Source organism: Oncorhynchus nerka, linkage group LG4 (genome assembly GCF_034236695.1).
Source record: "Oncorhynchus nerka isolate Pitt River linkage group LG4, Oner_Uvic_2.0, whole genome shotgun sequence".
NCBI classification, from domain to species: domain Eukaryota; kingdom Metazoa; phylum Chordata; class Actinopteri; order Salmoniformes; family Salmonidae; genus Oncorhynchus; species Oncorhynchus nerka.
The window spans coordinates 52,431,874-52,458,019 of record NC_088399.1 but is presented as its reverse complement, the minus strand read 5'-3'; the positions used below and the strand labels follow the sequence as shown (position 1 = coordinate 52,458,019).

The following is a 26,146-nucleotide window of genomic DNA, read 5'->3' as shown; positions in this document are numbered from 1 at the left end:
TTTGCCTTTACAATGTCAGATCTCATCTCCGATCCTGCACTTCACACCAGAATATGAAGATTCACAACAATACCTGTAGACATAAATATACCTTCTATGTACACGGGGTTTATACACCACAGCTCTAGTCTCTTACCCCAGTAGGATCTTGACGCGGACCTCCTTGTTGGTTCTGGAGATCTCATTGAGCGCAGTAATCTCAGCGTCGAACCAGAACCCCCTCTCCTCTGGGATCTCAATGTTGTAGTTCACCATGACAACAAGGCCTACACTGAGCTGGTCCCACCGGAGCAGAGTCCGAGCCCGCGGCCTCACGTTACCGCCGCCCATCTCCACCACGCCGTTCTCAGGGTAACTAGGGAGAGGAGAGAACACCACCGCCATCCTCATTAGAAACATCAACATTAGATCAAATATCAAAAAACTTCACCTGATGAATTCGTATTACAAGTACGATCTCCAGATGTGTAAAACTCAAAACTAGTTATCCTCAAAATGAATACAGAACTGCGTAGTAGTTTCACTTAGTTCTACCTGTTAGTCAGATGTAGCAAGCTGAGCAGAGAAACTGCTAGGACAGAGGCCAAAATTATATATCTTTTAATACAGCCAGATAAGAGACATTGGAATTTCACATATGTAAGCACAAAACTTCAGAGACAAATCAGCATAATATGCAGCTTGGACTGGGACTAATGCAACAGGCTTCAAAAGGGTTTAACAGCTCTGTATCGCCGTAAGAACAGACAGAGGAGGAAATTAAACACTGTGTATACGTTGCAAAAACATCCCATCCTCCGGTCTGAAGAAAAAAAAGGCAACTCTAAAAAGGTGGCTTATATATATATATATATATGTGTGTGTGTGTGTGTGTGTGTGTGACTAACACACCACTCCAAAGTCAGGTAGCCCCTGAATAAGGAGTCCTAGGCTAATAGAGTTATACTTCAAAAGAATGTCCGACATAAAACCAGTATAGGTGGTCAGTCCTGGAGAGGTTAAACAATAAAGGGACAGTGAATGCTGGAGACTAGCTCACATACCAAGGCCTGCATTAGGCAATGCTTTCATCGCAATCCACCCCACACAAGCACGCACTCTCTGCAGTGTCACAAAATCACAGAGCTCTTCCCCAGCATCACTACATTGAAGCATGTCAACACAATTTAAGTGACAAGCACACTAGACACATCTTTTATCCTTAATAAACTGCTGAGTAGTTTGTGCGATTTACCGTTAATATTCCCAACACACCCATCCTAGAAATGTGACAGTGGTAGTGTCCTATCTGACCAGAGGAGGCTCACGGGTTATTTTGACAAAATATTTTGCTGATGGATGACAAGATAAATTGGGTTCACAGACATTAGCATGGTGAAGAGGCTTAGTAGCCACTGGCTGCACTGTGAAGGTGTCTCCTATTTCTCCTGTCTAGTGTCCTTCACATTCTCCTCTCCTCTCCCTGCAATGTGCTCCGTGCACACTCAAGTTCATGTTCCGAATTTTAATCCATGGTTCCACACACACCCTACCTCTATAGCACCAGGGCTGACACTTTACACAGAGGGAGAGAGAAAGACCAGCCTACGGTTCACAGCAATATCCTCTACGTGTGTGCGTGTTTTGGTGCCTGTGTACGTGCATACCAGAAAACATTGTTCTACATTGTAGATTTGTAGAAGTGGCATTGTAGATTAACAGTGAAGACATCAAAACTATGAAATAACACATATGGAATCATGTAGTAACCAAAAAAAGTGTTAAATATGGATTTTATATTTGAGATTCTTCAAAGTAGCCACCCTTCACCTTGATGACAGCTTTGCACAGTCTTGGCATGCTGTCAACCAGCTTCATGAGGTAGTCACCTGGAATGCATTTCAATTAACAGGTGTTCCTTGTTAAAAGTTCATTTGTGGCTCCTTTGAAGAATCTCAATCGATATTTTGATTTGTTTAACACTTTTTTGGTTACTACAGGATTCCATATGTGTTATTTCATAGTATTGATGTCTTCACTATTATTCTACAATGTAGAAAACAGTACAAAAATAAAGAAAAACCCTGGAATGAGTAGGTGTGTCCAATCTTTTGTCTGGTACTGTCGATAGAGTAGGAACACTAGCGACGAAAGCTTGAGCACATTGATAGCTCCGAGATGTCGGTGTGAGAGTAGCAGGCTAGAGGCATGAATTTCCTTTTTTGGGTGGAGGGGATTATAGAAGCTCCGCAAGGAGAGAACAGAACAAAAGTCAGTGCTCAGCACACAGTGTTCCTGTGGCAAAGGAGAGACGGGAACAACCCAGTGGAGGAGATTAGTCCACCCCGGGCCATACAGACCCTCATACTGTACACACCGCCTGTGAAGAGCAGGAAACTAGAATGGGTTCTAGAATGGAATTTAGAATCTGGGTTTTAGAATCTGGACTCTAAAATCTGGAAACCACAATTTAGAATCTGGACTCTAAAATCTGGAAACCACAATTTAGAATCTGGACTCTAAAATCTGGAAACCACAATTTAGAATCTGGCATTTAGAATCTGGAGACTCTGGAATTTAGAGTGTTAACTGAAGAAACTATGAAAGTGTTTGTCATTATCATCATTATGTAGATTACCAAACAGGGCAACTATACTGCATGTAGAGGAGGTATGCGAAAATGAGTATTTCCCCTTAGCTCAAATGAAGCACTGCCATGGGTGTCAGATAAGCAGCATGGTTTGATAGGGTGTCTGGGATTCAGATGAGGACACACACACACACACACACACACACACACACACACACACGCAGAGGAGTCTGGCTGATCTTATCTGAGTGTAATTACGCCATGACGACATCACATGGGCGAAATGATCACATTCCGTTAATCTCCCTGTTCATTTGTAATTTTATATTTCAAATGGAAACCTTGGGTTTTTCCTTTTAAAAGATCTGTTTAATCAAATTGAATCTGAAAACAAGAGGGGAGGATAAGTAAGTGAAGTGCAGTAGAGGACAGACAGTGGGTGTGTGGAGGAGTAGCTGACTACTACTGGAGGCGAGTAGGCAGTCCTGGAGCTATGAGCTATTCAAACAATAACGGTTGCTTAGTGTGTTTTAAACAGTATTCGTTTACAACTGAATGGAACTGCAGGCCTTTTGATCTCAGCAATCATGGAATACTGAATTAGACCTCGTACATTTAAGTACAAGGTCTAATTGATACGGCTAAACCACAGAGCAGAAATGTGGCGACAGCAGGCGCTTCACTAATACAGTGACCGTCACAATTGGAAAATAGCATGTAGCACGACCTTTGCAGCGATGCAATAGTACATTCCTTCTGGTCTTTTTCATATAACCATTTCATTTGATCATTGTTTATACCTTATTTATACTTTCCAGAGTTTTTTCTTTGCTTGGATGGATGCACATGCATCGGTTGTGCCAAATGCTACACTGAAAGCGTTGGTTGGGGCCGAGAGCGAGTCCCACCACAAGCCAGATCGGAGACGCTTGTTAGAATGGAAAAACAGGCCAAAATAATGCAGACGATTCTCCATCTTGGAGGCAATGGTTTTGAGCCTCATTAAGATTTCTTACAGATTAGTCCAAGACTTTGAAGTAAAACAGGTGGTTTCAGTTTTGACAAGCTGTTTTTCAGCCTCAAATTATTACAGCAGGCAGGCGAGCCTTGGAAAGCCTTGCCTAACCACAACACACACAGAGAGAGAGAGAGAGAGAGAGAGAGAGAGAGAGAGAGAGAGAGAGAGAAAAGCTGCTTGGCTTGGGGTCATTTGAAATATAAATGTTTATTTCCCATCATCGTACTGAAATATGCCCAATGAGTAGAACAGGGGTGTCAAACTCATTCCATGCAGAGGCGAGAGTCTGCCACTTTTTGGTTTCTCCTTTCAATTTGTGTTCAATGAAGACCGATACAACCAAGTGATTGGAGTTCCGAACCCATCGGTCACCTTAATTCAATCAATCAAACACAAGAGAGGAGCAAAAAACCTGCAGACCCTCGGCCCTCTGTGGAATGAGTTTGATACATATGGGCTAGAGAGATTGGTAGCTACAGAAGTGATGTAAGTGGTTCACTAAGCGAAGAGCCTTATGCACCTCACTCGCAACATGCTCGATGTGCAGCTCAATTTTAGGCAGCAATTGGAATGGGGTTTAGAGTAAACGCTCCCCGAGAACTCCGCGGTTACCTTGGAAACGGCTCCTTTGAATTCATTTCCCTGAAAAAGATGACTCCAAATTCCATCTAGCAGCTTCTCCCCACCAACTCTGTTCTCCTTTCCCTTATAAGCTGCAGGCAGACAGGATGCCATAATCAGGGGCTGTGGTTTTAAACTAGTTGCCCCAACCCAACCCCTTTTTCCTTTCCCTCTGAACCAAAGAGTTGTGGGTTTACACCCCCAACAAAGGGACTTTCACCATCCAGCAGGACGTAGGGTGATTTCTGATTATTTACGTAAAAGGAGTACAAGAACAAAACAGTTCTATTAATACGTTGCAGATGTTAGCTACTGTGACGACCCTCCCACTGTCTGCCGAATTCTCTCTCTTTACGCTTGTTTTCCTTAATAGGATGGCGGTGGGCGGAGCCGGGAGGGTCGTCAGCGAAATGGGACATACCTGGGCTCGGGTGTGTTCCGGGGATAAATACACCTTTCCCCCCATTCATAGAGGAGCCTTCTCTCCACACAGACATACTATTTTTGGTTGTGGCGTTTTGTGGCTTGTTTGTTTTGGCACCTCTCATTATCACCATCTTTGTACGCAACCACTCTCTTACACCACTGATTACTGACTACCCACACACACACAGCATTGTTAAATTGTATATAGTTTACTTCAGTTAATAAACATATTTTTGTTATTCCGTTATCTGCACGTTGTCTCCCTCTTTGTTAAGGGCTACGAGCCGGTTCGTGACACTACTTTGCAAAACTGTACATGTCGTCCAAGTTGTGGTTATAAACACCAACTACTGACAATGTTTTCAGAGAGGCCATGGAAGTTGAGACTCAACATGGAAAATGGACATTGGAAAATGAGACTCAACATCTCAGATTACCAACTGACCTGTCTACTGTATTAAATCTGGTTCTCATGCTATTACTCCAGGTGACTAGCCAGTGTTTCAGAAGGTTATCGGTCTGTCTTAAAACATGCAAAGCTCACTGATCTACAGACACTTCTTTTTCGAGAATGGATTTCTGAGACAGGAAATAACTCTGTTGCCTTTTGACCTGCCTTTGAACTCAATTTGACTTTACTGGCCAGTGCCCCACCAGCCTAGTAAGGAAAACAGTTAATGCTGCCGTTTCATTACTGCTTGGAGCTTTAGTTTTCCAGGTCAAAGGTTACTGAGGGAGTGGCTGGCACTTTTGGTGCAGCAATACATAAGGGGTATTATGTCAGATTTATCGCCACTTCTATTGCATGCAATCACACCTCCTCTGTATTTACTGGGGCGGGACTACATACTGTAAGGGGATATCAAAGCACTTCTACAGCCAAATATATGGCATGTAATGGTATCTCCTGAACTCCCCAGCAACCCCAGTCTACACAGCTCTGACTCACAGTGACCTCCAAACTCTTTTGGACAGTGACCCCCTTTCTTACTCTTTTTTTTTGTCGTTTTGGCTCTGTACTCCAGCACTTTGGATTTGAAACGATACATTGACTATTGGGTTAAAGGGCAGACTGTCAGCTTTCATTTGGAGGGTATTTTCATCCATATCGGGTGAACCTTTTAGAAATGACAGCACTTTTTGTACCTAGCACCCCCCATTTTTGGTACAAATTCACTTACGTTTATTAAAAGTAGTCTAAAGTTTAGTATTTGGTCCCATATTCATAGCACGCAATGACTACATCAAGCTTGTGACTCTACAAATGTGTTATACATTTTCAGTTTGTTTTGGTTGTGTTTCAGATTATTTTGTGCCCAATAGAAATTAATTTGAGTCACTTTTATTGTCAATAAGAATAGAATGTTTCGAAACATTTCTACATTCATGTGGATGTTACCATGATTACGGATAGTCCTGAATGAATCGTGAATAATGACGAGTGAGAAAGTAAGACGCACAAATATCATACCGCCAAGACATGCTAACCTTTTACCATTACAATAATAGGGGAGGTTAGCATTTTAGGGGGGTATGATATTTGTGCGTCTCTAACTTTCTCAGGATTATCCATAATCATGGTAGCGTCCACATTAACGTAGTGTTTCGAAACACATTGTATTCTTATTTACAATAAAAGTTACTCCAAGGGCCTCCTGAGTAGCACGGTGGTCTAGCTGTGCCACTAGAGCTTCTGGGTGAGAGTCCAGGCTCTGTCGTCCAGGCTATGTGCGCCGCACAAATTGGCCCAGCGCTGTCCGGGTTAGGGGAGGGTTTGGCCGGCAGAGATGTTCTTGTCCCATCGCACTCTAGCGACTCCTGTGGCAGGCCGGGCACAGTGCACGCTGACACGGTTTGCCAGGTGTATGGTGTTTCTTCCAGTGCGACTGGCTTCCGGGTTAAGCAGGCATTGTGTCAAGAGGCAGTGCGGCTCGGTTGGGTCGTGTTTTGGAGGACGCACGGCTCTCGACCTTCGCCTCTCCCGAGCCCGTACGGGAGTTGCAGCGATGAGACAAGACTAACTAAACAACCAAAACAAACCGCAAATGTATTCAATAAAATGTGTAGAGTGACAAGCTTGATGTAGTCATTGTGTGCTATGAATATGGGACCAAACACTACACTTTATACTACTTTATTAATACACAAACAGTATAGTGTCCCAATACTTTTGGTCCCCTAAAATGGGGGGGGGCTAGGTACCAAAAAAAGGCTGTAATTTCAAAACTGTTCACCCAATATGGATGAAAATACCCTGAAATGAAAGCTGACGGTCTGCACTCAGTAATTGTATCATTTCAAATCCAAAGTGCTGGAGTACAGAGTAAAAACCACAATTCTTTTAGAGCTCACTGTACCTGGTAGGATTCATCACAACATACCGTACTCCTACTTACCAACCAAAAGTAGGTGACCCATCCCAAAAGAATAGGACCTACTCTAACACACCTAAAAGAAACCAAATTGCAGGGAATTAAGGAAAGCAAACCTGGGTGGGTGAAACTATCAAGTGTAGATGACCCCTCCCCAAAAAAGGGGAAAATAAATCCAAAATAGGGTTCCTAAGTGGGAATTCCCGACAAGTCATGCTGCCTTTTTCCTCAGGTGTTCCAACTTACTCGTCATATTTGATATGGTACGTGACATCCTCCTTCTCTTTGTCTGTGGCAGTAGAGTCTGTTTGAGAGGTGGAGGACGCAGCCCCTGGCCCACTGTCCGAGTTTAACATTGAATAATTATTTCCATTACTATTGTCCGTGGAGGAGGAGGGGTGGCCTTGGCCCGGCTCGGCCTCCAGCTTGCCATTAGTCCTTTTGCTAGGCCTGCCAACCTTCCCTGCTGTAGGAGCTTTGCTGTTGCTGTTCTGACCCTTTGGGGTTCGTGCCACCTTGTCGATGCAGGCTTCAAACCAGGCACCGATGCTTATGTCTCTGCAGTCCACCAACTCATTTATCTGGGAGATAAGAAAAAATAAAATAGTTTAGCCTTTAAACATTCATAAAAATACACATATTATTCTTTGTCATTTTAAGAGTACACCTGGCTTCAGTATTAATGAAAGCAGGCATCTGGATAACTAAATGTGTGCTGCATCAAAGAAAAATGACAGACATATTGGACATTTCTAAAAAAAAATATTAAAAAATAAATAGACCTCTGCAATTACTTCTAAAATACCCATAAAAAAGGTTTACTATTGTTGACAAGCATTTGTTTACAATGGAATACAAAGTGGCTGAAAAAAAAAACGGTGGTGGACCACTGGAAGCAACAAAATGAGAAAGACGTTTAAATGTGAAATTGGGTTAGCCTAGTTATTGGTGTTTAGCTATCAATTCTCCAACTAGCCTCTGTTTATTTAAAGGCCCAGTGCAGTCAAACATATATTTCCAATTGTGAACAATTATGATAATGCCCTTTTAGTGTAAGAGCGGTTTGAAAAGACCACCTGAAATTTCTGCCTGTTTTGGTGGGATGGAGTTCTGGCCTGCCTGGTGAAATCATCAGGCGGTAAATTAGTTAATAGACCAATAAGAAAAGAGTTCCAAACCTCTCTGAAAATCACAGCTGCATTGGGCCTTTAATGATGGAAGAAGAGCAAAGCACACAACTGAGACAGGCTGAGTTTGGCCTTGCCCATCCCTGTCTGAGGCGTGGGCCTAGCAATGTTGATATTACAATGTGAATCATGGCTAAAGAAATTGAGATTTGCAGATGCAGTGAGCTCTATACCCTTCATTTAAGTTAATGGTTGCAGGTCCATAGTATTATTGATACCGAGTGCCACTATTTTTTAAGCAGTCCTTGTGAGCCTGTGGAGATGACACTGCTTTCACTATCTGTCGCCCCTGGAGCTAATGACATAACCACATGAAACAGCAGTCTTAATGAAGCATCTGTTTCTCATCCAGATGTAAAGTGAGGAACCAAAACACGCTTCTCCAGACTGTGGGTTTTGGAGACCCCAATGTTTCTTCGTGACTAACACCCCCCACCCACCCCACCCCCTCTCTCAAGGCCTTTATAATGACGTCTGAAATATTCTGTGTTCCATGCATTCATGGCTTGGGTCTGGATTCAGATCGCCTCTTGATGCGTCCTCAGTTTATGTTATGATGAGTAGCATAGCATAGTTAGCTAATATAGTTAGCACCTAAGGATTGTATCACTGTTCTGGAATGTTCATCAGTTCTGGAAAGTTCGTCAGTGAGTGTTTGTGGACAAAGACTGGGGGGGGGGGAGCAGCAACATCATAGTAAGGCAGCCTTTTGGTCTACTCTTAATATTCACATTAAAGCGAAAATATTTTGTAACACAACATCGAGAGTCTGTATTGGTTGGACTTCCTGAGTTATGCATCATTCTGGTGGGTGGTGACTGAAAATAACCCTACCATAATAGGTGTCACGATGTTGGCCTGGGGGTAGGTTTATGACAGTCATAAATACAGTGGGGCAAAAAAGTATTTAGTCAGCCACCAAATGTGCAAGTTCTCCCACTTAAAAAGATGAGAGGCCTGTAATTTTCATCATAGGTACCTTCAACTATGACAGACAAAATGAGAAAAAAAATCCAGAAAATCACATTGTAGGATTTTTAATGAATTTATTTGCAAATTATGGTGGAAAATAAGTATTTGGTCAATAACAAAAGTTTCTCAATACTTTGTTATATACCCTTTGTTGGCAATGACAGAGGTCAAACGTTTTCTATAAGTCTTCACAAGGTTTTCACACACTGTTGCTGGTATTTTGGCCCATTCCTCCATGCAGATTTCCTCTAGAGCAGTGATGTTTTGGTGCTGTTGCTGGGCAACACGGACTTTCAACTCCCTCCAAAGATTTTCTATGGGGTTGAGATCTGGAGACTGGCTAGGCCACTCCATGAGCTTGAAATGCTTCTTACGACGCCACTCCTTCGTTGCCCGGGCGGTGTGTTTGGGATCATTGTCATGCTGAAAGACCCAGCCACGTTTCATCTTCAATGCCCTTGCTGATGGAAGGAGGTTTTCACTCAAAATCTCACGATACATGACCCCATTCATTCTTTCCTTTACATGGATCAGTTGTCCTGGTCCCTTTGCAGAAAAACAGCCCCAAAGCATGATGTTTCCACCCCCATGCTTCACAGTAGGTATGGTGTTCTTTGGATACAACTCAGCATTCTTTGTCCTCCAAACACGACGAGTTTTTACCAAAAAGTAATATTTTGGTTTCATCTGACCATATGACATTCTCCCAATCCTCTTCTGGATCATCCAAATGCTCTCTAGCAAACTTCAGACGGGCCTGGACATGTACTGGCTTAAGCAGGGGGACACGTCTGGAACTGCAGGATTTGAGTCCCTGGCAGCGTAGTGTGTTACTGATGGTAGGCTTTGTTACTTTGGTCCCAGCTCTTTGCAGGTCATTCACTAGGTCCCCCCGTGTGGTTCTTGGATTTTTGCTCACCGTTCTTGTGATCATTTTGACCCCACGGGGTGAGATCTTGCGTGGAGCCCCAGATCGAGGGAGATTATCAGTGGTCTTGTAGTATGTCTTCCATTTCCTAATAATTGCTCCCACAGTTGATTTCTTCAAACCAAGCTGATTACCTATTGCAGATTCAGTCTTCCCAGCCTGGTGCAGGTCTACAATTTTGTTTCTGGTGTCCTTTGACAGCTCTTTGGTCTTGGCCATAGTGGAGATGGGAGTGTGACTGTTTGAGGTTGTGGACAGGTGTCTTTTATACTGATAACAAGTTCAAACAGGCGCCATTAATACAGATAACGAGTGGAGGACAGAGGAGCCTCTTAAAGAAGAAGTTACATGTCTGTGAGAGCCAAAAATCTTGCTTGTTTGTCGGTGACCAAATACTTATTTTCCACCATAATTTGCAAATAAATTCATTCAAAATCCTACAATGTGATTTTCTGGATTTTTTTTCTCATTTTGTCTGTCATAGTTGAAGTGTACCTATGATGAAAATCACAGGCCTCTCATCTTTTTAAGTGGGAGAACTTGCACAATTGGTGGCTGATTAAATACTTTTTTGCCCCACTGTACCTCTTCCCCCCCTTTTTCCTCTCTCTACCTTACTGATGTTACATTTGAAAACCCCTTGGTTAACAGAGATTCTGGGAACATCAGAAGGTGGGGGGGGAATGAACTATATTCTGGTAATCTGACCAATTGAACATATGCAGTGGTACTTAATAAATATGATGTCAGTTCGGTTGTCATCCGAGACATTCTCATCAATGATAAGATGACAAACTCTACAGTGAAAAGTCCACACATCAGAGTTATCGGATTCACATGGAATTGTTGTTCAATTGAAATGTTTGAATATGAAATTATTCGTGATGGGATGAAATGTAATTTTAGCTTCCAAATGAGAGATAAAACTTTTCAAACACGCCCTCCTCTCCCTTCCTATATAAAGCCTTGACGACAATATAACCTCCTGTTCCGAGGATGTGAGGACGACGGTCCGATGTCAGAATGGTTCAGATAATAACTACAGAACGAAGCCAACATCAGCGTCAGCTTTGGTTGCGAATGGTATGAACTTTGAACTCTTATTCACTACAGAAGTGATACCTCCTAGCCATTGAGTTAGCAACAGCAGCTGCAAACGAGGGTTAGGAAGGAACAGACAACGACGTTACTACAACGTATCCAATTGACCACCAGAGACATTCTTCAAAGGACTCGGTTTGGCAACACGGCCTTCCATCTACCACCAACCTACTGAAGCGCAGCTCAGAGTAAATATTTATTGCATTTTCCTTTTCCAAATGGGCGGTAATTTAGAATGCATAAGATACTGTATTTACGATAGCACAGCTTCTTCCTTTGTTACTCAGTCTTCCCGCTCTTTCACTCAAACCCAGCCCTTCTCTTTTGTGTAAAAAGCGGTCATATCTCTTCCGCCCGCTAGGAACGTTTTCCTTTATGACGTAATTTGTAATCAAGTTATGATTAATTATGTGTATGTCTAATTCTGTGTGATTAGTTAGGTATTTAGGAAATAAATAATTCAACCCAATTTTGTATTGCTGATTCAACTTGTTAGCCAGGGTTCGTGAAGATAACCAAGAATTTACAACTTACAGATGAGACTGAATTAAGGTGACGATTAATATTGACTGCTATTTATGTAAAATATTACTAGGTCTTTAAGAGTTTATTCGGAAGATAACAGCACTATAAATATTATTTCGTGGTGCCCTGACTCTCTAGTTAATTACATTTACATGATTAGCTCAATCAGGTAATATTAATTACAGAGAAATTATTTTATAGAATAGCATGTCATATCATTTAATCCGACATAGCCAAAGACACGACACCGGCTTCACCCCCCAAAAAATGTTTCCTGTCAACAAAAGCATATGTATAATCTCTAGGAACTCTACTTACAAGACGTGAAGTGAAATGTGTCCCTCGCGTTCAAATAAACATCTGAATCCAACTTTTGTCCGAACCGCACCATATTCCTGCAGTGTAAACAGTGGTAGACTTCGTGGTAGGAAATCTAGTGTGAAGTGCGTTGTCTACTGGCAGGAATGGTGCGCTTTGGACAAATGTTGGATTCGGACGTTTATTTGATAATGAGGGACACATTTCACTTTATGTCTGGTAAGTAGAGTTCCTAGAGATTATACATATGCTTTTGTTGACAGGAAACATTTTTTGGGGGTGAAGCCAGCTATATTGTGGTATTGTTATTTTCTGTTGCCACCCACCAGAACGATGGACAACCAATACACATTCTCACAATGATGTGTCCCAAAGCTAAGAATATATCAGAGTGCATACATTTTTGGTATGTGTGATCCTTGCATAAATTTAACCCACAACTGAGTCACACAGGGCCAGTCATCACCTTGATGGTAGATGGCTAGCACAGGCTTTTCATTGAGCCAAGAGACAGTTACTGTCCATGTTCCAGCCAATATCATTTACAGCAGCAGGCCAGCATGCCTTTTCTCAGGGTTAAGTTCTGCGCATGTGTCTCTTGGCTTGGGTCCGCTTGGCATCCTTAGCCCCAGCTCCCCTGCAGCTTGGCTACGGTGTTAACTGTTAAGAGGACATCTATCAAAACGTGTCAGCCTTGCCACTTACTGCAACGGAGTATAAAAAAAGAAATTACCAAGAAAAATCTTAGCAACCGTTTGTTACGTGGCAATAAAAAGTTTCCCCAATTCAAATGTCTGATTCATTGGGGAGATTAAACGTGTCGCAACATGGTTACCGTGAGGCGAACGTTCAGAGCTCCAGTAGACATAATTCAACAGGGAAATTTAAGTAAATGGCCCAAATTCAAAACTCTTCTCTGAGTAGGAGTGCTGACGTAGGAACAAGTCTCCCCCTGCCCATATCGTATTCATTATGATCTAAAAGGCTAAACTGATCCTAGAAATCAGCACTCTTACTCTGAGATGCTTTGTGAATACGGGCCCAGAAGAAGAACAACCTCCACTGAATGCCTGTTAGTGTCACCCTAGAGTAGAGACACAGGATCAGGTCTGTCATGCATGTTCACAGACCGTTTCCCTGACGACTGGCACTAAAAGGAGATGTCACCTCCAGCGAGGGATCTAACCAGGGTGACAGGGAGGGGAGAGGTGAAGGGCAACATGACCGTGCCAGACACACACGCACAAAACAAGATAGCCAACCAGCCAGCCAGCTAGAGAAGGCCAGAATGGCACCCAAACCACTGGACCTGCTACAGTAGCGAAACACTCCAGAGCCCTTTGTCTGTATCCACTGGTCACTATGGCAATCAAACACAGAATGCTGAGGGAGTGAGAGGCAGATGGCAATTCAAACTACCACAGGCATGTGGGTCCAAAAACCACAATGCAAATAAGAGGTAGTGTGCCAGTGCCATCAAGGAAACGAACGACGAAACAAACGTCAGTATCTCCTAAATTGTGAAACTAACCAAGCTGGACTAGAGGACAGAAAGTAGGGGTTTGAAACCTTTCAAGACACAAGTATACTGTTGGAGAGTTGTATCCTCTGGTTCATATGGTTCATATCCGGCTCAAAAGGTCCATTATTGAATGAACATAATATTATATAATCTCATACACAAACCACAACCTGAGAGAAAATGGTACCACAGACCAGCAAGTTCTTTCTCTCACCTTGAACACCCCAATGCCGGCGTCTATGAGGAAGGGACGTGTAGAGGTTGATGGCTGGTTGTCGAGCTTCTCCAGCAGTGCTGGTGGAGTAGAAGACTTGGCCCTGTTGTTATTGGGATCACTGGTGTTACTGGTACTGGTGGTACTGCTGTTACTGGTGGTTGTGTTGTTGTTGACTGTGGTGAGGGTAGGGATGGGTTTGGGGGCCACTATGGTAGGCTTGGATGGGGAGGGTGTGGTAGCTGCACCAGCCGTGGTGTTGGAGGAGGTGGGAGGCAGAGCTGTACTACTGGACATGGGCATGGTGTCACAGTCCTTCGGGGTGACAGGGGGTGCAATGGGCGGGACGAGGGGGCTGTCGGGAGCGTCCCCTGCCTGAGAACGGATTAGCAGCTGGACGATGTCGTTCAGTCCCACGTTGTAGTCATACAGCGTGTGGCCATCTTCCATCTGAAAAATATTGACACACAAATGGATCTGTTAGTAAGGCAGACATTTTGTCTGTGTTTTGCTTGAGGTGGGTAAAACAGCTGTGTGACAGTCAAACAGCGTATGGCCATCTTGCATCTGAAAAATCACACACACGGATCTGTTCGGCAGCCATTTTGGTGTTCGTTTTTTCTTTTTTGGGGGGGGGGGGGTTCTCTTCTCTGGCACTGGCAGACATCTGCGCAATATTAAAATGAACAGCATAGCATCGCCGTCAGAAGCATATATCGAGCCGGAGCTGGTTGTCAAGAGCAAACAAAGAGCTCGGCAAAAAGACAGAATTCCACAGTTCTTCAGAAGGGTGAGGAGGGACAATGAGTTGATGCTCAACACAATTCGGAATAAAAGCTAAGGGGAAATAAACAAACATCCATTCCTGAACAAAACGACACAAATCTCTGCCTTCCACTGCGTTTTTTTCTTCTTCCTCAAATAAATAAATAAATAAAATATTACATCTGGAAGGGGGTGGCACACTACCTAAGTCGCTATGGCAACCGATAAAGAAGCCCCCCCCCCCTCCATATCGACAAACTCCCTCCCCACAATCTCGGTCTGTCTTTCAGATGGTGGTGTGGCGCATTTCCGCAGTCATGAGTTTGTGTCATAAAATGGCTCCACTTCTGAGTGAGAGACTCCTCACGTTAAGAAACATTGCATCTCTGGCTGCCTCATTACTTGCCACGTGTTTAAGTTACTGTATCTCTTGTTATAGCCTACTTCCATGAAAATGTTATGGTATAATGGTGAGCAAACAGCTAGTTGTGTCCCAATGGATCTATGTAGCTTCGTCTCATCAGAGCAGAAGCGAGCGAGGTAGCCAGTGACCAGACCCTTTCCCATCCTCCATTGTGTTGGAGAAATAAGCATGGCCACTCGCTCCTCTCCTTGATTACTTATTGAGGCAGAAAAGGAGAAACGAGAGTGGAGGCGCTCCAGACTGGCTTGTGACAGAGCGCAATCTCCTGTCCTCTAACCTCCCTTATTTAATAATCTCATGAAATTTAGAACAGAGCAGGCCGCCCGTGATCGCCACAAATACTATGGTCACCTGTCTGTGTGCGGTTGTCTGTGTCCATGTCTGTCTGTCTGCCTCCCATGTGGAGTAAACTGCATAGCATAGAAATATAATTACTACCATCACAGAACATTGACTTCAAATGGGAATGTCCGTTCTAGTAATTCTATTTCTATGGTAGACTAGACACCATCATGGAGAGAAGGGACACCAGGCAGGCTGCGGCACACCGACTAGAATTAATCTATTGTGTCGGGAAAAGCCTATTTTATTTCATGCATGGTATCCCATAACACAGCGTACATTAGCCACGTTTGGCCTTTAACTGGAGAGTCAATTACGATTTGCATAATCTCCCTCTTCAACAAGACATTTTAAAGGCTCCTTAGGGCTTAGGCAATGACAATAATTATACTCAAAACCCAGGTCCAGTTAGTACCCATGATATCCGATGTTATAACGCTTCTACAAATTTGGGGTTTAGCTATGGTCAAGGGATGGTAAAACATTTGGGGCGATTGGATGTCTTCCATCCAGTTCATTTGAAAAGTTATGGTTGGGCGATTCTGTGTAAAAGTCAACCTGAGCGTTCATTTACAAAGTGAAACCATTACCCTTAAGGTCTGTGTGTTGGAGTTCAAGCTTTATTTGAAAATATTCATTTCATGAATTTTGACCATTTACAGAGTAGGTGGCCAAGGCTTTTCAGTCAATCATATTTCATGGCTTTTAGAAAGGGCTCACAAAGCTTGTTTTTCCACTCACAGCTGTTCCCAGTATTAGTTACGAAGATGATATATTCATGAAGCAATACTACATTTTGTTTGTATTCTACAGTCCTGTAAAATGTAGGAGGTTGACTGGGACAGGCAATGTAACATCCATAACATTTTTTTAAGGGGGGGGGGGGTCATAAAACATGCACCTTATCTTGAAACTTTTAGGAAACTAAAGGTTTTGTGTGGTTCTAGAATTGGTTCCACTCTTTCATTGTCAGTATCCTCTTTCAGCGTTTATGATATCCGTAACATCCATAACAGTTGTGGATGTGATGGATATTGATGTATCATATCTTGTCTTCAGAAGCTTGTGCATTCACCACATGTGTGATTGCTCTGGGACGTACGTATTCTTCAGAATTTTACTGAATCAATTGATGACATCTAGAAAACAGATTCTAGCTTAGATTCTCTTGGAAAATATATGCCGAAATGCATTTCTCATACAAGCGATTCATTCCTCTCACAAATCCGGACCAAAAAAAAAGACAGTGATTTTGGAGATTTTCACAAAATGTAATCCATAGCATGGTCCTTTGGAAGGATTGTTGACATATATATCAAAAAGCATAATTGAGAAACAATTAATCAAAGTTGGCATATGTATTACACTTTGGCACATTTTTAAATACTTTGTTGAACTTAATATACTCTACGGGCATATCAAAGTTCCAAAGTGGGATGTAAATGTCATCGTCAATAACAACATTAGGAATGTGCAATGAAACCTCAGTCATCTGCAAGACTAAGGAGGAAAAGAAACACTAATGGAAATATATTTTGAAAGCATGGTCAAAAGATCGACCACGTGGTGGCAGTGGCACAACCACGGTGTGTGTGTGTGTGTGTTTGTCTGCGTTCGTGCACGCATGTGCATTTGGGCGCGTGTGTGTTCATGCGCGTGTTATTATTTGGTTGTTAGATCACCAGTACCACCTCTCCTCAGTCAAACTAATTTCTTTGTTTATCCGAGGTGGCGACCGACAAGTCAGTCAGACTGTCTTTAAAAAGCTCATTGCTAAATCATTACAAGCACGTCACTTAGACATTGACACACACAAACAAAACAAAAAACAAAAAAAAACAGCAGATGTGCTTTGCTTACGCACTGGCAAGGTCACAACATATTCTGAATACGTAATAATTAAAACAGCTACTTTTGTATTTGAATTAGGTAATTGCTGGACAGATCCTGTTCATTACGATACAGAATAGAAACCTAATCTACTCCAGGTGGAGGGGAGGGCAACACCACATCACCTGGAAAAGTCTATTCGATACCATCCTGGCTGACAGGTATGCTTTGGCATCTAGCCTATCAATGATTTAACGCAACAGAGAAAAGTACTCTGTATACGCAATTAAAATGACAGAACATTTCTATTATAACCATTGAACTTTTGTGGTGGTTATCTCTGCCTGCCAATTAAGTGAATTGGACCACCTGAGATTTCTATCAGAATTTGGAAAGGTGTTTCTGAATAAGTGCCAAGCCTTTCAAAAAGAAATCGGTACGCGACCTGTGCTTCCGAAATGCACTTGGTGCAGTCGTGTGTAGGTACGTACGTGTGGCGTTCATGTGTATTTTTGTAAGCGAGTCAGGGCTGGTGTATGTGTGACTATTCTTTTCACTAACACAACAAAGGTGCAAACCCAAATCAGTCAGTGGGGCTGGTGGTCAGATACTAGTCTGCAGTCAGAGCCTGGCAGGGAACTCTGGGATAGGGCAGGAAACGCCCAACACACACACTGCTCAACCAGACAGTGAGCTCCACTCCCCTACCCCTCCCCCCACCACCCAAACCACCCCTCGCCTCCCGCCCGCTAGACCGCCAATAGGAAAAAAATAGGTCACGTTTCTAATCAAGAGCGAACACCCCCCAAGCAGCTCAAAACACTGACATGGAACTCGCTGTCTAGCCTATACCAAACTCTATTGCTTTATTTATTCATCGATACAGAACACACACATTTTTTTTTATACCTTAAAACAGATTCCATTCTTCATCTCTAGTAATTATATGGATAGAAAGAAGTTGGCTGAAATAGACTCAGCTTGCTCTCCTCTTCCCCCAAACCTTGTTTCTTTCTAGCCGTCGTGTCCGTAAAGCAGGACCCTGCGTTTTCTGTCTGGTAGAGTGAAAAAGAAAGCACTTCCATTTTCCTCGCATTACCAAGAACAACTGACACTCAGTTCCTGTAGCTAGCTGATATTCAAATTAAATAAAACACGGGCTTCACTGAAAGTAAAACACATCCCCACTGAAGGAACCGTAAACAAAATAACTAGACTGAGCTGACACGGTGATAACTAGCCTAAATCCAAATCCACATGCAGGGATACGAATATAAAATTGCTAAACTGGGACTAGACCAATTAGTGGGGGGAAAAATATCAGAATTGGGCTCTCTGTGTAAATGTAGCCTTTGTGGCATTGATCTACCTCAAGTACCACTGCTTAACAGTACATGACTGATTGCCAAGTTAACTCTGCAGACTCTGGTTCATTGAGTAACGCATGTTCACCTGACTTCTAGAAAATCCCTGTTTCTTTCCATTTGAGGTGCGGACATCCCACCGGATGTGATGCAGCCCAGAAGCATGGTGGATCCCTGTTGCAGAGGGCATGTGGCAAGCGTTTGGTGAGAGCAAATAGCTACTAAAAGGTTGTAAGATGAACGGTTGAAGAAAATGGGACACCCTGCTTCCTGGGCCCTTTTTTGTTTATTTAATTCGTTACGTTTTAATCTTGCATGGTTTTTTAAAAGTAACTTCTTTGATAGAACTGAAAATAACTAAATCAACAATATGTGAATGGAGAATGGGTTGAGTCTTGAGTTCAGTTATAGAAAAAAACATGCCTTAAATAAAAATGTTTGAAAACTGGTCCTTTGTTGTCTGCCTCTGGATCCAAAATAAAAATCGGTCACTTTTCCACTGCGTGAAACACACAGTCCCTTTCTTAACTCAGAAAGGACACCAACTTCCATTAGCGTAACTGAATTCAAGTGCCCTCAGCCGTGTCAGACAACAGGCTCCAAACCTTCAAGCCCAACACTAAACTGGAGAGTGGGGCATCTGTACACATGGCTGACTGCAGCACACACACACACTATCTTAGTCCCACATAAGCAAAGACCCAGGAACACAACCAACCAGCTCTCTTATAGAGCCATATTGCGTCTCATATACAGAGCCATATTGCCTCTCATATACAGAGCCATATTGCCTCTCATATACAGAGCCATATTGCCTCTCATATACAGAGCCATATTGCCTCGCATATACAGAGCCACATTGCCTCGCATATACAGAGCCATATTGCCTCTCATATACAGAGCAATAACAAGACGATTGAACGAATGCCCTGGTTTTCCCCAACTAAGAAAAAAAGGGTCAAGGCTTATCAGCCCGTAGTGTAATGTTGTAAATGTGTGTGTATTAAAAACAGTTCTTAATCTGTTTTTTTTTCACATTTAGGAGCATTTCTAAACATGCCATCAGTGCAAGTGGCTTTCTTTGAAACAATTTTTCTATGAAATATTAACCCTGAGAGACGCTCACTCGCCAATAGAGGGAGCACAATTCGAAAACCAGCCAATCACAAGTCTCAGAGTAGATGTTTAGCGGACGAGGGTCTGCTTAGTAGAGTGTTCTGTTTTTGTGTGTGTGACAAGACGGTATGCCCAGGATCTAAACGAGAAAGGCAGGGACTGTGCTCTCAGAAAGGGAGAATCTGTGACCGACTATAGGCAGGTAGAGATCCGTTCACAGACTTAATTAAGAGACTGTTACAAGACCTCTGTGGCTCTCTAACATTGACAGTCATTCAAACGCAAGGGCATAGAACACATGCTTTGAACTAGGGCGACGCCATTTTGAAATTGAATGAGTCTCCTCTGGCTCCTGGCAACAGTCTTAATAGTGTGACGGTAGTCGGTACTGCGCGTGGTTCATTCTTCACATTACTTCACACGTGTAAATCCCCCACCCACCCTGCCTGCTATCCTGAGGCTGAGGAAATACAAAGATTACTACAGTACATACTCACAACAGTACATTACTCTATTACTAGGTCTACACTACTACTTCACTACAGTACTACACAATATCAGCACTGAAAACCGAAGGTCTTCTTGTATAACAAACCTTACACACTGGATTCTGTTTTCATCTCATAAACTAGGCCTAAAATCAAATGATAGTGGGAAAACAACACTCAGTATGGAAAATAGAGAAGAGAAAAGCATATTGTTTCCTTAGAAACAGCCAGCCATGCATACCATACATCACAAGGTGATGAAAACGTAGGTAGGCTGCCAACTGAAGCAAATCGAACGTAGGTCTTTTGTTTAAATTCACATTAAAATTGAATACGCTTAGTTGCTTGATCCCCACAACAAAAAAAAATGAAAAAAAGCTTGCCTGGCTCCGTCCCATGTTTCCTCTCAAAAGAGAGCACATGGGAATTCCTCATTCAAAAATTCAAAATGGCTGACACATCATGCTGTACTGCACATTATACAGCAATGAACAACATCCCCGAAATTGGAATCCCTCCCAAAGCATGGATGTGTAAACACAAAACCACTTAAATCCTTAATGTAGTGTCAGAAATCCAGCAAAACAAGAGCAAACCATTTATTTTCAATAGCAGTCCTGATTTTCCTTTAGTTTTTTATTTTATTTACAGGGCCTAGGATTTAAGAATGGCTAAAGTGCCTTCAGAGGAATCCATTTATATGGTAAGTTAAATAACTGGATTAAAAAAAGGATGGTGTGAAGCATATTAAATTATGATAATAGAAAAAGCAGTATTTTCTTTATGAGGTGCATGTTGAGTCATTATTCCAGATGTAATATTCCCCACACACGGTCTGTCCCAAATGGCACCCTATTCCCTACATATTGCCTATGGGCCCTGGTCAAAAGTAGTGCTTTTTGGAAAAGGTTGCTATTTGGGACATACACAGGGGCACAGTGGTCAGACAATTAACCCCCACACACACCCACAAATGATTGAATGACCGTCACAGGGGCACGGCAGCATTTCCATCTCCAACCCAATCACCATTGTCTTTCTTAGCGGATGGCATTTTGAGTCATTATACTTGGCTCAAACACTGGATAGAAAGGATACAAGGTGGGTGTATGCATATTCTGATAACACTCTGGTCGCCAGTCCTCTGGTCGCCAGTCCTTACTACTGGACTGGAAACAGGGCCCTAAAAAAAAGGTACAGAGCATTCTAGCATATTACCTTCACAAACACCGAAATGATGACAAGGCATTTATACGAAGTAGCAGAAAAGACAATGTTGTAATGACTGATCAATGGCATATTGTAAAAGATGTAATGTTGCTGATCAATGTCAAATCTCACTTGGAGAGATTAAAAAAAAAGAAAAATCTCACATTCAATGACAATTGTCTCTGAATCTACTAGTTCAGCTTCTAGAATCCCCAGGAGTGTTAGTATTGTTCAACACGGTCCAGCAGAACTCGTATCTATCAACCATGTTTTGCATGTAACCTACATGCAGAATATGGGGAAACAAAGTCACCGTGCAAAGAGCACTTCCACAGTAGCGCCTACCTAACCACTATTCACGATGTAGTGACGTTGAGTTTGTGTCAAACCACCAGGGCGCGGGTGTAAACACTGCACTTCACGTCAAGGCACGTGGAGCAACGCATCCTGAACTAAACAAATGAATAATACAAATCACATGAACATCAAAAGGCCATGACGACAGTCATCAAGAGACCACATATTTTGGAAAACGTGGTAGAATCCTGTTCGCAATGCATCTAGATGATCTCGAACTGGTCATGGAGGTCTGAATAAGGTTGTAATAACGGGATGTCTTCCTGACATGTGGATAACACTGGAAAATCTGAAAAAAGATCACGAAGAATATGCCTTTTCTCAGCTGTCTAGCTCAAGTGTTGGCTACTACATTGATACATTGTTGTATGCATCTTGGAAAACAGGCCTACTGAAAACTGCAACATTGTAGACACAGAATGCATGGGGACAATGACAGCATATGAATATGGCACCACAGTCCGTCCTCTCAGCTCTTGCGCAAGAACTGTTGGCGAATTCCCTTCAAAACAGGAAGCTCCAGTGCTATGTACAACGTTAACAGCCTAGCACCTAATCCTGCACCGTAAACACACAACAAACGACTGTTAGGATGACCATATGTGACAGATAGCATCTACCTGTTTGCCCCGATAGAATAACCGTTGTTGTTGGGGGTTTACATTGAAGATATCCTTGATTTTCAGCCTCAGATACTCAATTTTGGTCAGCCTTGAAAGATCCTCAATGGTTCGTGTCTCCTTCCGTCTATGGTCCGAATCTGAATCCACATCGTTCCACCGCCCGATAGCCAACCAAAAAATGTTACAGAAATCTGATCACAACAAATACGGGGCCTTTGGGGGAAGGGGGATACAAGTGAAAATGTTCAGCGCTCCATTGCCTTTTTCTCTGCAGGGGAGAATGATTTTTGCAGGATGTGTCTCTCACATGGGTCACCGCGCCAAGCAAATCTCGCGAAATAAAATTATGTACAATTTGCAGTTAAAGGCGCAGGACCCTTTTTTGTGGGCAGTACAATGAATAAACGAATACAAGGGACGAAAGAAAGTATCTCACCGTTTCCAGAATGTGCAATGTAAGCAGTGGACATTCTACAAATCTATAGAAAATGTAGAACTTCAATGTCAAATTAAAGCCTTTACTGACTTGCATTGTAAAGAGCTAGCCATTGCTCTAATCGTTAATAAATAGACAAGTTGTTGTTTTTTATCTAAGAATATTTATTTCAAAACAGATGGGATTAAAAAAGGAAAAAAGTGCAGGCCATACTGAACATGGACAAGCATTGATGGCATGTATAGCTTCTTTATACCACTTGCTCTCCCAAAACTGTTAAAAACTTCTATGAACGGTGTATATATACACTGCTCAAAAAAATAAAGGGAACACTAAAATAACACATCCTAGATCTGAATGAAAGAAATATTCTTATTAAATACTTTTTTCTTTACATAGTTGAATGTGCTGACAACAAAATCACACAAAAAATGATCAATGGAAATCAAATGTATCAACCCATGGAGGTCTGGTTTTGGAGTTACACTCAAAATTAAAAAGTGGAAAACCACAATACAGGCTGATCCAACTTTGATGTAATGTCCTTTAAACAAGTCAAAATGAGGCTCAGTAGTGTGTGTGGCCTCCACGTGCCTGTATGACCTCCCTACAAAGCCTGGGCATGCTCCTGATGAGGTGGCGGATGGTCTCTTGAGGGATCTCCTCCCAGACCTGGACTAAAGCATCCGCCAACTCCTGGACAGTCTGTGGTGCAACGTGGCGTTGGTGGATGGAGCGAGACATGATGTCCCAGATGTGCTCAATTGGATTCAGGTCTGGGGAACGGGCGGGCCAGTCCATAGCATCAATGCCTTCCTCTTGCAGGAACTGCTGACACACTCCAGCCACATGAGGTCTAGCATTGTCTTGCATTAGGAGGAACCCAGGGCCAACCGCACCAGCATATGGTCTCACAAGGGGTCTGAGGATCTCATCTCGGTACCTAATGGCAGTCAGGCTACCTCTGGCGAGCACATGGAGGGCTGTGCGGCCCCCCAAAGAAATGCCACCCCACACCATGACTGACCCACCGCCAAACCGGTCATGCTGGAGGATGTTGCAGGCAGTAGAACGTTCTCCACGGCGTCTCCAGACTCTGTCACGTCTGTCACATGCTCAGTGTGAACCTGCTTTCATCTGTGAAGAGCACAGGGCGCCAGTGGCGAATTTGCTAATCTTGGTGTTCTCTGGCAAATGCCTGCACGGTGTTGGGCTATAAGCACAAACATCAGCCAGGAAGCATAGGAACTGAGAAGTGGTCTGTGGTCACCACCTGCAGAACCACTCCTTTATTGGGGGTGTCTTGCTAATTGCCTATAATTTCCACCTGTTGTCTATCCATTTGCACAACAGCATGTGAAATGTATTGTCAATCAGTGTTGCTTCCTAAGTGGACAGATTGATTTCACAGAAGTGTGATTGACTTGGAGTTACATTGTGTTGTTTAAGTGTTCCCTTTATTTTTTTGAGCAGTGTATTTATGGAGGGTCTTCTTCTTGTGAATTTCTGTCAGTCTAGACGCTGTGTTGTGTGTTGCTGCCTTCCGCAGGTAGGTGTGCGGATTTCATATTTTGGTTAAAAAAGTTAAGGGCAAGGGCAAATGTTTTAAATTGCACCACCATGTAACCCTGCAACTTACCTAGATACTATCCACAAAACCCATCACCCCATCCTTCTGCTTTGGAACCCCATCTCTCAAAACTCCCTGTAGAGCTTCTGCACTGAAATCTCTCACCAAAATACTTTGCTGCTGCAACTACCACACCTCTCTTCTGTAATTTCCACTCCATCAGTGCAGTACAGTTGATCACCATAGCTATAAAACACAAGAAATCCAACCTTACTAAAAACTCATCCTCTCAGAATCTCTCTCTTCAGGCCTACTCACTGGGGGGCTCCCAGTCAAATCCCTCATCCTTGGGCTATCATCTACTCTCCTTGCTGCCTCAGCATATTAAACTTTCTTCCCCACTCTAACAATCTCAACTTCTCTCTCTCTCGTACAGAGCATTTCAGATCCCAGACTGTTTTCTCAACCCCAACTTCACACTCCCTCTGACTATGCCCTCATGCACATTTTCCACATCGTGGGATCTCCCTTCTACATTCTGCTGGCACATGTCTGAATCCTTGGCACCTAGAGCAGCATAGTGGGTTTGGAACAAATGCCCTCCCCGAATAGCTAATACATCCTAGCCTGACCTCATCTGGTAGAAACTCCATATCGAAGCTCAACAAGCCAGACAGGGTATCCTCCGTCTCATGATTTCTACAGAGTCTGCATCTCACCAAACGGCGGGCGTCACAAACACCAGGAATATTCTTTCTCTTCTTATCCACCGCTACACTGAACTCCAATCCGTTCATCACTCTGGAGAGCAAAGCACGACAGGTCAAGCACGATACGCGTTAGCGGAGTGCCCGCTGCCTCAAAAAATCTAAACAATTCCACTTCTCGAAACTTTGACAGACGTAACGGTTCCCAGTTTGTCCTTTACCCAGCTTGAAACAACATATGGGTCGGCCAAAAAGGATTGATCCCCTTCCTCAAAAAACCTCACTCCTACAGGTCCCAAAACATCTCTGGTAGGATTCTCAGGGCAAACTTTGAAAATCTCTACCTCAGATATCTGAGGTAGAGATTTTCAAAGTTTGCCCTGAGAATCCTACCAGAGATGATTTGGGACCTGTAGGAGTGAGGCTTCATTTCAGAGGAATCATTGAAGTCAACTGACCAATGGGATCCAACATTCTCAATATGCTGAAGTGATCAAGTAGATTTCAAAGTCATTTTGCTTGGCTTGTATTCAGGGTATGAAGGTTTGTACTTAGCGACATGGTTTCACTTTCACTTCATTGCACTTCTCTCTCCTGCTGCTTTACTGTCTCCTCCAAAGAGAATGATGTTCCTATAGGAGGGTCAATCATTGGCATCAAGTGTATGCAATTAGTAGCCTGGCTGACGTGACCCACGTGATTCACAGAGCAGGGAGAGCTGTGACTCATTGAAGTCAGGAGGACTTCTGGTGCATTCAACACAACTGGGAACGATGTTTCCCAGTCAGTGCTCACAGAATTCACAGTGGTCTTGAACAAACTGAAATCGGAAGTCAGAGATTTCCGAGTTCCCAGCTGTTTTGAACGCGGCATTAGCATTCCCCTGCGCAGACGTCGCATGCATCAACCAATAGTTGCATGCCACATCATCGACCGTGTCATCAACTGACAGATTGTTATAACATATGTGGTTAGCTGATACTTAGAATACCTATCCAGGCATTGTAAGAATTGGCATGCAGCAGCAACGCCTGGGCAGATGAACGTATCCGTAGTCTGTCCACAAGAGACTAGCCCGCAATGATAGAAAAAAAGGTTCCTAAAAGAACCAAAAAGGGTTCCATCGCTTGCTTCATACAGTT

The 26,146-nt window shown here is 43.0% G+C and overlaps 1 protein-coding gene across 1 annotated transcript in view; it reads right to left on the bottom strand.

Moving 5' to 3' along the window:
* The window catches only part of LOC115106019 (E3 ubiquitin-protein ligase UHRF2-like), a 43,740-nt gene extending 21,134 nt beyond the window's left edge, over positions 1-22,606 (bottom strand). Inside the window, 5 exon segments of the mRNA XM_029628614.2 lie at positions 137-355; positions 7,253-7,587; positions 13,774-14,223; positions 22,289-22,410; positions 22,413-22,606. Of these exon segments, the coding sequence (XP_029484474.2) occupies positions 137-355; positions 7,253-7,587; positions 13,774-14,223; positions 22,289-22,410; positions 22,413-22,440 (1,154 nt within the window). The 5' untranslated portion in view covers positions 22,441-22,606.
* Between the last annotated feature and the right edge of the window lie 3,540 nt (positions 22,607-26,146).